General features: G+C 41.9%; 1 protein-coding gene and 1 long non-coding RNA gene across 2 annotated transcripts; one reads left to right on the top strand and one right to left on the bottom strand.

The window, feature by feature from the left end:
• Nucleotides 1-641: 641 nt before the first annotated feature.
• Nucleotides 642-6,915, bottom strand: LOC110075448 (toll-like receptor 7). Its single transcript, XM_072994366.2, has 2 exons — nucleotides 6,760-6,915; nucleotides 642-4,887 (listed from the first exon to the last, which is right to left on the bottom strand). The coding sequence occupies exons 1-2, from the start codon at nucleotides 6,913-6,915 to the stop codon at nucleotides 1,726-1,728; spliced, it is 3,318 nt and encodes a 1,105-aa protein (XP_072850467.2). The 3' UTR covers nucleotides 642-1,725.
• A 1,080-nt stretch (nucleotides 6,916-7,995) lies between these two features.
• Nucleotides 7,996-12,661, top strand: LOC144588165 (uncharacterized). The gene is made up of 2 exons (XR_013543539.1): nucleotides 7,996-8,134; nucleotides 10,843-12,661. It is a non-coding gene; the product is annotated as an uncharacterized LOC144588165 (long non-coding RNA).

Below are 12,661 nucleotides of genomic sequence, written 5' to 3'. Positions count from 1 at the left end.
CGATGATTTTTTGCGATCGCAAAAGCAATCGCATTGCGATGTTTTTAATGGGAAAATATCACTTTGCAGTGATCGGTAAACTGTTTTGCTTACCGATTTTTGCATAGCGATGATTTTCCAACAGCTGATCGGCACTTCCAAAATGGCCACTGGGTAAATAAAATGGCCGCCTGCTGTGTTTTTGCCCAGATTCCTCGCTTACCGGGCAGCGAAAATGGCGGCCGTATGGAGGATTTTCGCTTAAAGGTGAGTTTTTTGCCCATAGGAATGCATTAAATGGGTTTCAATGCATTCCTATGGGCTTTTTTATTTCGCATAGCGATGAATCCGTATAGTGACAATTTTTGCTGCATGGATTATCGTTGCTATGCAGGGCACCACTGTACCTTAGAAATGACTATGTTAGGGTATAACGTCAAGATGAGTTCTCTACAACATGAGACTAGTCCCATCATGAGGTTAAGGGAGGTGGCACTGTAAGGTAGCAGAGGTAACTGAGGGCTAATCAAAACAGAGCATTTGTTCTCCATAATGGACTTATTTCAACACTGAATTATCAGTCCTGATAATTTCTTAAGCCAGACGCCCATCATTGATTGGAAATAGACAGGTTTATTCTTTTACCATCAGGAAAAAATGGATGCAGGGCTGATATAAAGTTTATTTTAAAAATAACATGACAGCGATACTCACAGAACAGTTGACTAAAATGCTTGTTAACATGATTAAAAAATAGATTCTTATTCTACAGCAGCCACCTATTCCTAGAACCCATTCTTGGGCCAGAATTTTATCTCAGTTGGGGAAGCAATAGCAGCTTTTGTACCAGAGAGCTCCTCCATGAAACAAACAAACAAACAAACAAAAACAACAACCATAATTATTAAGTTCTGAATTTAGATCTTCTAATTTCTGGTGTAGCTTCTCCTAGCTCTAAATGTTATACATGAATGACAGATAAACCTGAGCTTTATTTCAGTGTGGTTTTGTTTGTCTGTTTGTTTTGATAATTCATTTTGATGAATGCAATGGAAAAAATAAATAATAGTATTTAGAATCACTTCACATGAATGGTCTCAGCAATTCTGAAAAGCAGACTGGCCCTGTCAGCCAGAATTAATTTATGAAGGGATGGGACGGAAGCTAGAGCTACGTATTCATTTGTTAATGGCTGATGCCACGGACAGAGGTCATAGGTGAAATTTGAACCAGTGGCGAGAGTCCAGGCTCACTGCTTCTGTCAATGGAATCACCCTCATTCTTGCAATTCCCCTGTGCACTTAGAAAACAAGCTATGCTGGGTGGGAGATTTTAGGATTTCATTAGCAGGTCAATAAAGTAACATTTTCATGCTCTAGAAATCCTGAAAACAATTGAAATAGAAATACACTATCTCTCACAATGGTGGGTAAGGCCAGGACCAGCCAGACACTAAGGCCCCTGCTTTTCCTTTGTAGGGTTCTTTATTGTTAAGCTAAGAGTTTATAGCCCTTTGAACAAAGGATTGTCTTCAGAAAGCACCTCAGAAAACAGACTTCTGTAAAGTAGGGTGTACGGGTGTCTCATCCAAAAGAAGCGGACAGCTTTCATTGCTTCTGTGGTAGTTCACTTCCCCTCTCCAACCCCCCGCCCATGAAGGAAAGTCTTTTCAACACAAAGGGTGAGATTCTGACTCATCTTCTTTCCTGGCTTAGCTTTCAAAGCATGTTCCGGCACCAGGCCAAGTTATACCATTTCCTTAAAAAGCTTGCTATAGTCGAAATCATGGTTTGCCTCTAGTGAATTTCTCAAGCAATGCCAGAAATAACGCTGAGAGTGAGGATTGGCTGGCCATTCGAGGACAGACCGGCTACACATGATCTTCCGTAGGCGGAGGCACTTGGACATTTGCAAAACTTTCTCAAGGAATATCAGGATGATAACGTCAACCTTTTCATCCATGAGGCGCTGGTGTGCCATGTAAAAGGCCATCCTGAAGTTGCCACTTTCAATGTACTTGTTCGTTAGGATAAATATCGTTTTCCTGCTGATTTGTATACTCTCAGAAAGATTAGCCAGGACTGGCTCTCCCGGTAGCCAGTCTCTTTCTTCCAAACATAAATTGAACTGTTTCTCTCTCTGCCCTTCCAGTTTTTCAACTAACTCTTTCATGACCCATTCTGTCACAGCTGTATCTCTCTTATCATAAGTGACAAAAGCATCATACACAACACCTGATGAAAATAATCGTTTGTATCCTTTTAAACGGGCAAAGCAAAAATGGTAAATATACCACACATCCCAGAAATAGAGGTGGCTTATAATGGGGATAGTCATCAGCAACATGATGACTGAGACAGATATTAAGAACAGAATCTGGGATGAATCCAGCTCGCAGGTCTCTAGATCTAAGAAAACAACACTTTTGTCTTTCCATGTACCTGGACCCCCACAAGTCACATCCGTGGCCAGGAAAGGAATTGTTACATTTGTCTGGTTGATCCACCAGACAAACCACACGAGATCACAATTACATTTGAAAGAATTACCCTGTAAAACCAATGTTGACATATTGTCAATAACATTTTTTGGAAAGCTAGAATTTTTGAGCGTTTTAATCTTGTTAAAACTGAGGTCCAAGTATGCCAGAGAGAATGCCCCTCGGAGGAAATTGTCTGTCAATTTTTTTATCCTGTTATTTTGCAGGATTAGCTTTTGAAGGGTCTGAGAGCAGTTAGACAGCTCTCTGGGGACAGTAGTCAACTGGTTGTTACCAAGGTCCAAAACTTCCAGTTTCTTCAAGACCTGAAGTTCCCCCCAGAGAAAAAGCTGCATGCTGTTACTGGCCAGTCTCAGTACCTTGAGTCCTACAGGCAGCTCACAAAACACACCTCGAGGTAAAGAATGCAGATAGTTTTCAGAAATATCTAGAGTCTCCAGGTTGGTGAGGTTCTTGAAAAATGAATAGTATTCAGAGGTCCCCTCTTTCCATAAAATATCCAAGCGATTCTTTCGAAATTCCAGTGTTTTAAGTGAATCACTAGCCATTCCTTTGTCTGTGGATGTAAAAATCTCATTCCCATTCATGAACAGAGTGGTCAAATTCACCAAATATTTGGTAAAACCCAAACTGTGAGAGATGCCTTCTGCTTTGAAGTAATGGCTGTTGTCACTAAGGTTCAGAACCTCCAGTTCTGTCAGCTCTCTGAATGCTGTTTGAAATAGCAAATCAATCCGGTTGTTAGAAAAATCCAGGTATTTCAAGCTTGACAGATGCACGAATTCACTTCCATCCAAAGTCTGGCTCATAGCATTACCAGACAGGTTAAGGCACTTCACATAATTGAGGTGTTGGAAATCCAAAGGGTTTATAAAAAATATATTGTTTCTACTTAAATCCAATGTCGTTCCATACTTACCGCACAAAGGTCCGGTGTCAAGAGGAAAAGAAGCAGCAGCTTCTATATCTTTAAATTTACAACTCCGACTATATTCATCATATAAAAAATACTGCATATCTGATGGCACAGTGCCAAGAAACCCATCCACTGAAGGCTGAGGAGCAGAGCAAAGCTTACCATTTGAATCATTAGAAAGGAGAGAGATTTTATTGAACGCAAGGCTTACAGTTTTAAGAGCCGGGAGCTTTTTAAACATGGCTGTGTCAATGGTCCTGATAAAATTTGTCCCAAAGTCTAGCACACTCAGATTTTTAAGATGAATCAAACTGTCTATACTGGCTTGATCTAGTTCCTTGAAAACAAAACCCCTGATCCTTAAAGTCTGAAGATTAGAGAGGTTGGCGAATGTCTTTGGAAGAGTCAGCCGTGTACGGTATGATCTCAATTCAAAATTAAAAGAAAAATCCAAGTTTACAAGATTAGGAAGAAAGTTTAGGAAATGGCAAGTCTCAATTTCGTTATGTAAGTAATTTTGCGAAAGATCAAGCGCTTCTAGTCTCTCTGTGTACCTAAACCAGTCACTGTTCACTGTGGTGAGGGAGGTGCTGTGTAACCGCAAAACTTTTAATTCCTTTAAAGAATCAAAGGCTCTGGGGTGGATTGAAATACTTGCATTATCCCGACAGGGAGTACAATGATACGGAGTATTGAGACAACGAGGGCAGTTGCCACTTAAGTCAAGCTTTTCCAAATTGTGAAGACCGCTCAAGTCCTGCTCCCCAATGTTCTGAATTACATTGTTATAAAGGTACAGTTCCTTCAAAGTAGAGGGCAGATTCTTTGGAACCTCAGATATGTTGTTAGCCTTCAAGGACAACACTCTTAAAGCCCCCAGGGCCTGAAAGGCTGTTTCCTCAATGTGAAAAGATTCATTGCACGGATTACGGTAATAGCAATTCTTTCCCAAATAGAGAATTTCTAAACTCCCAAGTTCGGAAAGGTTTTCTTTCTGGAGGTAAAAAATGTTGTTTACTTCAAGACTCAGAAGACGTAAATTGGGAGGTATGCCCCGAGGGATAGTTGAGAGCCGGTTACCATCCAGATACAGTGAGTTCAGTTTGCGAAGGTTATAAAAAGTGTAGGCTTCGATCTGTAGCCTCTTAAAACATAAATGATCCTGGGGACCCAACATCACCGGCAAACAGTTGCATCTAAAATCAACTTCTAGAAGGTGCTGAAGGCTCTGAAAGTCACTTGGACCTATTTTCAAGATTTTATTCATGGTGAGGGTCAGGTTGGTAATATTGGCAGTACTAGAGATCAATTTAAATTCATCTGGGAATTTTGTGAGGCGTCGTTTGCTACAGTCTGCGGTCACATAACCATCAGGAGTTGGAATCACATCACAGGGCAAAGATTTAGGATACTGTATGGCTAGAATAGTGCTTGGCAACAGTGAAATCGTGAGGAAAAGCAGTCTGTTTGTTGTTTGCCAAGGAGAATTTGCCTAGAATGGAGGAAACATGAAGAGTCTTAACAAATTAAACTTAACAGATTTCACTATAACAAATACTTATACTAGATCCATTTCTTACATGACCACTGAGTGATATGCAAATTGTTTTACTTCTTACTTCTTCCTAGAAGCTAAGTAGCTGCCATTCCCCTTTGTTAGAGGATAGCAGTCACTAACGTGCTGTCTTCTATAATGGCTACCAAAATACCCACCTGCATAGAAGCCAGCTCTAGAGTTTTCTGTAAGGCTTTCCCCCTGCACTTTGAAGGACTTCCTGAATCAATAAATGTTACTTTTCTAATTTTGCTTAAATCTGAGTTTTCAAAGTAGTAATTCCTGCTTAACACTGAGAAGCTCAGACTAGGGAGTTTGAAGGCCCACAGGAAACCTAGGCAGAGCTCTCAAAGACCATTTCTGGTGAGAGAATGATAGTAGGCCCAAGACTGACCCTTCAGGTGCTAACCCTAAAATGTATATGCTCCAAGAGGCCCTGAGCCAGCAGCAAAGGTGCATTCTGGCTGCATCGGGGGTTTAACACCAGTGACTCTTCTCAAAAGCCATGCACCTGATAGAGATAATTCATTTCATTTTTAATTCCCCTCCTGTGGTAATGGGCCTACAGAAGCCCAGTTCTTAGGTTCCTTGGATCCTGGTTAAGGATGCTAATTACTGCACCACCAGCTTGTGAGCACTCAGCTAACGCACTCCCCCTAAGGTGGCTTCAGACCTTCCTTTTCAGTTGTTACATACAGCTGAGAGGAAGCGTGATTCTTTATATTGGTTGTTCTGGGTTTTTCGGGCTCTTTGGACCTTCTTGCTTCTCCGCTTCCCTAAGAGGGACCATTCGGCAGGAGAGGAATAGTCCGGGCAATGGACTATGCAGGAGGCGAGAAACAGACAGCTGTTCTTAGGCATTTGTTTTAAAACTTTCACAACAACCTTGGACTGTAGTTTGTGTTCGCAGACAATAATGCCGTATATATTTTTCCTTGCTAGTGTTTGCAAACTAGGTTATGAAAAGTACAAAACCAGACTAGCCTCACCTCTCATCTCACCCCGACACATCAAGAGGCATAATTAAGCAGATCCATGAAAAGATGTGTGGAAAAAAGCAAAACCCTAGGTGGAAAAGCAAAAGGGTGGCAAACAGGCAATTGCACAAACAAGGGACCAAAAAAAAAAAAAAAAAAAAAGGAAGGAAATGCAAAAAGTTTTGCAGGCTTAGGCGCAAGACAAAGAGGCAAGAGCAGTGAAGCTGGGAACTTCCATAAAAGCAGCAAACTATTTATTTTTCTAGCAAGTAGTGCCAACCCCCCCCCCACAAAAGCAGCAAAGTTGGGGACATTATTTGTTAACTGTATCTGACAAGTTGTGAAAAAACCCAAAAGCACATAAAATGGCTACTCGTATCTCTTTAAGGGGACCTTGCGTCTTTCCCTTTTGGTTTACAGGCAGAAATGTGAATGTGAGAAACACAAATCCCATCCCCAGCCCTTATTCCTTGCAGTGAAATCAGCAACCATTGTTTTCAAGGGTCCAGATAAGGTTAAGGTCATAATCCTAAATGCACTGGGCAATTTAGTGCAACTGGTCCCCCAGGGATGCCTGTGACACTTGCCGCCCCACCCAGTTGGATAGACTAATGAAAGGCCATTTTTTAAAAGCTAGCAAATTCATGTCTGAATTTCATAACCTTCACCTAACACGTTCATTCTTTGGGGGCAATGTGCTTTCACAGAATGCAGCAAGGAAAGATGGAACAAAACAAAGAAGGAAATTATGTCTTCTGAACACTGCATCTTGCTCATAAGGTCCATTCCAAGAACAAAGCCTGTTATGAATACCAATAAAAGCTAAACCTACCATTCTTGGTGCTGCTTTTGACGCACGGCGATGCCTGGTCCTTGGGAATCTCTGTATGAAGGCGATGAGAGCAGCGCCAATCCTGACAACTTGAGGTGAAGAACACGAGACAACAGGACATGGCAGGAGAGCTTCACCATTTGAATAGCTCATCATTCTGTGAACTAGTTCAGCTTTTTCTTTTCTTTTCTTTCATTCTGAGCAAAATAACAACTTACAAAATTAATACCACGTGAGACAGCTGTCATCAGTACTCACTTCCTCAAAGTTCTGTACTATTCTTCTTTAGTTAAAAATAGTTTGGGCCCCTTGGTGAGAAAAAAAATCTGTTCCCAAAGCCATGCGTTTGCCAGTTTAGAGCAGTTCTCATAGCTACTTTTCACCGAGGTAATAATGTGGCTGGACTATGCTACTGCAAAATGCAGGACAGACCTCTCTGTTGCACACACACAACAGTCCTTGCACTACAGGAAAATGGATAGTCTAGGTCCTTTCCTCCCCGAGATCTAGAATTTAAATGGGAATGGTTCTCTACAAACAAAAAAACCCATCATGTGCGATCGCCATGTGATGCACAGTCTGAAAGGGGGCAGCCCAAGATATAAACTTACCAGCTCAGTGAAAACGAAGCAGCAGTTTTATGTTTGCCACTAATTTTAGTATTCAAAATTTGCAAAATGTAATTAACCCTTTCCCTCTCTGCAGTAAGTTTTAGACTCAACAGGTCACAAAAATCCTTTGAAAAAGGTCTGCAAAAACCAGGACATGGGCCTGTACATTGGGATAATGGCCAAATCCTTAGAACATCCTATATGGCCTCATTGGAGATAGCGTAGACCAAGACCATGAAAGAAAACATGAGCTCTTTTTAAAAATAATAATAAAAAACTCACCCTATTGGCAGGCCCTTGTTTTTTTCTTTTAAGCAGATGTTATTTTGGCTTTGATGTAAGGGAAAGGCCCACCTGCTCCTTCAATTGGCAAATCCCACGGCTGCTGCAGCTGCTACTCACCTACCGCATATTCAGCACTTGGCCTGAACATGAAGTCTGAAATCCAAAACCACATTCAGGTTTGTGGCCGTTGCTTAGTAGGTGCATTACTCTGCAGTGGCTTTGACCTCTCACCTCTTCTTCTTCCCGAAAGAACCGAAGTGAGTTCCCACAATCTGTGGGCTACACACGCTTCTCTCTAGGCTAGCAAGTGGAAAGTCAATTTGTATTTTTTAGGAGCCAGGCCTAGTTATGGGACCACAAGTTGCTCCTAATACTTTATAGACCTATCACACAACCTACTAGTGATAATGAAACGTATTAGGAGTCTTCTTTCCTCTTAGACCACCACAGCTACTCTTTTCATCAGTGCTTTGTAACAGGTTGATTATCATATCTACTATTGTGGGCAAGAATCCCGTAGAAGGAATGGAGTAGCCCTCATAGTCAACAAAAGAGTGGGAAAAGCTGTAATGGGATACAATCTCAAAAATGATAGAATGATGTCAATACGAATCCAAGGCAGACCATTCAACATCACAATAATCCAAGTTTATGCACCAAACAGCATTGCTGAGGAGACTGAAATTGAACAATTCTATGAAGATTTACAACACCTTCTAGAACTGACACCAAAGAAAGATGTTCTTCTCATTCTAGGGGACTGGAATGCTAAAGTAGGGAGCCAAGAGATAAAAGGAACAACAGGGAAGTTTGGCCTTGGAGTTCAGAACGAAGCAGGACAAAGGCTAATAGAGTTTTGTCAAGAGAATAAGCTGGTCATCACAAACACTCTTTTCCAACAACACAAGAGGCGACTCTATACATGGAAATCACCAGATGGGCAATATCGAAATCAGATTGATTATATTCTCTGCAGCCAAAGATGGAGAAGCTCTATACAGTCAGCAAAAACAAGACCTGGAGCTGACTGCGGTTCTGATCATCAGCTTCTCATAGCAAAATTCAAGCTTAGACTGAAGAGATTAGGAAAAACCACTGGGCCACTCAGGTATAATCTAAACCAAATCCCTTATGAATACACAGTGGAAGTAAAGAACAGATTTAAGGAACTAGATTTGGTGGACAGAGTGCCTGAAGAACTTTGGATAGAGGCTCGTAACATTGTCCAGGAGGCAGCAACGAAAACCATCCCAAAGAAAAGGAAATGCAAGAAAGCAAAGTGGCTGTCCAACGAGGCCTTAGAAATAGCAGAGAGGAGAAGGGAAGCAAAATGCAAGGGAGATAGGGAAAGTTACAGAAACTTGAATGCAGACTTCCAAAGAATAGCAAGGAGAGACAAGAGGGCCTTCTTAAATGAACAATGCAAAGAAATAGAGGAAGATAACAGAAAAGGAAAGACCAGAGATCTGTTCAGGAAAATTGGAGATATTAGAGGAACATTTTGCGCAAAGATGAACATGATAAAAGACAAAAATGGGAAGGACCTAACAGAAGCAGAAGACGTCAAGAAGAGGTGGCAAGAATACACAGAGGAATTATATCAGAAAGATTTGGATATCCTGGACAACCCAGACAATGTAGTTGCTGACCTTGAGCCAGACATCCTGGAGAGCGAAGTCAAGTGGGCCTTAGAAAGCCTGGCTAACAACAAGGCCAGTGGAGGTGATGGCATTCCAGTTGAACTATTTAAAATCTTGAAAGATGATGCGGTTAAGGTGCTACATTCAATATGCCAGCAAGTTTGGAAAACTCAACAGTGGCCAGAGGATTGGAAAAGATCAGTCTACATCCCAATCCCAAAGAAAGGCAGTGCCAAAGAATGCTCTAACTACCGTACAATTGCACTCATTTCACATGCTAGCAAGGTTATGCTCAAAATCCTCCAAGGTAGGCTTCAGCAGTATGTGGACCGAGAACTCCCAGAAGTACAAGCTGGATTCCGAAGAGGCAGAGGAACTCGAGACCAAATTGCTAACTTGCGCTGGATTATGGAGAAAGCCAGAGAGTTCCAGAAAAATATCTACTTCTGCTTCATTGACTATGCGAAAGCCTTTGACTGTGTGGACCACAGCAAACTATGGCAAGTTCTTAAAGAAATGGGAGTGCCTGACCACCTTATCTGTCTCCTGAGAAACCTATATGTGGGACAGGAAGCAACAGTTAGAACTGGTCATGGAACAACTGAGTGGTTCAAAATTGGGAAAGGAGTACGACAAGGCTGTATATTGTCCCCCAGCTTATTTAACTTATATGCAGAATACATCATGCGGAAGGCTGGACTGGAAGAAACCCAAGCCGGAATTAAGATTGCCGGAAGAAATATCAACAACCTCCGATATGCAGATGATACCACTCTGATGGCAGAAAGTGAGGAGGAATTAAAGAACCTTGTAATGAGAGTGAAAGAGGAGAGTGCAAAAAACGGTCTGAAACTCAACATCAAAAAAACTAAGATCATGGCCACTGGTCCCATCACCTCCTGGGAAATAGAAGGGGAAGATATGGAGGCAGTGTCAAATTTTATCTTCCTGGGCTCCATGATCACTGCAGATGGAGACAGCAGCCCCGAAATTAAAAGGCGCCTTCTTCTTGGGAGGAAAGCGATGACAAACCTTGACAGCATTTTGAAAAGCAGAGACATCACCTTGCCAACAAAAGTCCAAATAGTCAAAGCTATGGTTTTTCCTGTCGTGATGTATGGAAGTGAGAGCTGGACCATAAAGAAAGCAGACCGCCGAAGAATTGATGCCTTTGAATTGTGGTGCTGGAGGAGGCTCTTGAGAATCCCCTGGACTGCAAGGAGAACAAACCTATCAGTTCTAAAGGAAATCAACCCTGAATGCTCACTGGAAGGACAGATCCTGAAGCTGAGGCTCCAGTACTTTGGCCATCTCATGAGAAGAAAAGAGTCCTTGGAAAAAACCTTGATGTTAGGAAGGTGTGATGGCAAGAGGAGAAGGGGACGGCCAAGGATGAGATGGCTGGACAGTGTCTGCGAAGCAACCAACATGAACCTGACACAACTCCGGGAGGCAGTAGAAGACAGGAGGGCCTGGCGTGCTCTGGTCCATGGGGTCACGAAGAGTCGGACACGACTAAACGACTAAACACACACACATTGTAACAGGTTGCATTTAATTGTTCATAGTAGAACCTTTTTGCCAGAGAAAGATGTTCTGAATAGCCAAAATCCTGTGGCAGAAATATGGCACTTGCCAGTTGAGGTTGCATATGTTGTAGCTGTGCTAGTATTGAGGCAGAAGTGCTGTCCCCAAAGCACTTCCACCACTGCAGTGTGCAGATGGTTGTGCTAGGGTTGCACAACCAATTGCACAATTGCTTAGTGCAACCCCTTGTAGCCGGGTCCAATGCCTGGCATATTTACACTGGCATGACTTTACATTACACTGGCATTAACAGAATACTGGTTGATAGAAGCAAATCTGAATTTCTAAAACTACAGTCTATCTAATGTGAAGCAGTGGCTGTGTCTGTCCATAAGAGCTTATGCTATAACAAATATGACTCCCAAGGATTAAGTAACACAAATCAATTGACTTTTAAAAACCTAGAATATACATAAATTCCATCTTGTTTTGTTAATCTAAAGACTGTTAAGGTTTGGTTTGCCATGTTTCTTCTTATGACTATTCTATGCTGGCTCAGGAACCTGTACATTTTGCTCAAAACAAGAAACAGGCCTGTTTTATCTTTCTTTCCAGAAATGGAGACCTAGCATTGCTTCTATATTCCACAATGCATTATAGATATAATCTGATACCGACAACATTCATCAGTACTGTAATACATTCATTCTGCAAGTCCCTGTTTTTCAACTAGATTTAAATTAGGGACCTCATGGCCAAACATCTGGCCATTCTTTTTTCTTCTTAACTGTTTCTTCTCTTCTTATACCAGCTGGAGTGCTTTACAGAGCTCATACGTAAAACTGCACAGGTTTGTTGCCATCTGCTCGGTCCTAAGCAAAGATACTGGCCAGGCACACACAATGGACGCATGCAAATTTAAGGTGCAACTGCACCTCTTTAATCCAACTGTATGCATCACCACCTCTTGCTGTCCTGCACCCTTTGGCTAATGGGATGAATCCAACTGTTTGAAAATACTTCCAAACACTTGCCTACAACACTTCCAGTATCGAATCATGTGACACACGTGGGCAAAAAGGTCAAGTTCTTGGTGTCTTCTGCCTTTTGACTAGTCTGACCTCACTGAAACCCAAATAAGTCTTAATGAAAGCCCAGGAGAGCTCCAAGTTGCCAATGTTCCTCCCTTGAGCTCTGTGCTTACCAAGGTATTTTCTCTCTCCTTCTGCCATCCCCCAGGTTTTGCAGCTGACCGCTCTCAAACAGCACTTGAGTTTCAGTTCAGAGTGAAACGAAACTTAATGGTGGAGAAATTCACCACTGAGATCAACTTCCTTTTCATGCAAGTCAAGCAGGTGTGATGTCTTGTACACAAAGTTATGGAGAGTTTATTCTAAATAAGAGCAACAGCTTGGTTTCAGAAGGACTACAACGACTTTAGGATTCAGCAAATTCCATAAAAGAAGCCAGTATTTGGATTCTGAGGAAATATTCCCTCAAAGTGAAACCTGTTGCATGCTAATTGGATTAAATGCCATGAAAAGCAAATGAGGTTAAGCATCATCATCATCATCATCATCATCATCATCATGTGCTGTCAAGCCAATTCTGACTAATGCTGACCCATTCCAGAGTTTTCAAGGTAGAGAGTACTTGTGTAAGTGGTTTACTGCTCCCTTCTTCTGGAGACATCCTAGGGCTCTGCAGCTTGCCCAAGGCTACACAGACTGGCTCTTCTGAGATGCACAGCAGGGAATCAAACTCCCAACCTCTGGGTTCTGGAGCCAGATACCTTACCCACTGAGCTATCCAGTCAGCTTAAGGAACATGAAGAGGTTT

This window comes from Pogona vitticeps, chromosome 3, assembly GCF_051106095.1.
Source record: "Pogona vitticeps strain Pit_001003342236 chromosome 3, PviZW2.1, whole genome shotgun sequence".
Lineage (NCBI taxonomy): Eukaryota > Metazoa > Chordata > Lepidosauria > Squamata > Agamidae > Pogona > Pogona vitticeps.
This window is presented reverse-complemented; position numbering and strand designations above follow the sequence as displayed.

What these genes read in the sequence shown, in the direction of transcription:
- LOC110075448 (XM_072994366.2), bottom strand. Translation starts at nt 6,915, where the DNA reads ATGATGAGCTATTCAAATGGTGAAGCTCTCCTGCCATGTCCTGTTGTC. An exon ending in CAAAAGCAGCACCAAGAATG is followed by an intron (nt 4,888 to 6,759) that starts GTAGGTTTAGCT and finishes CCTCCATTCTAG; the next exon opens with GCAAATTCTCCTTGGCAAAC.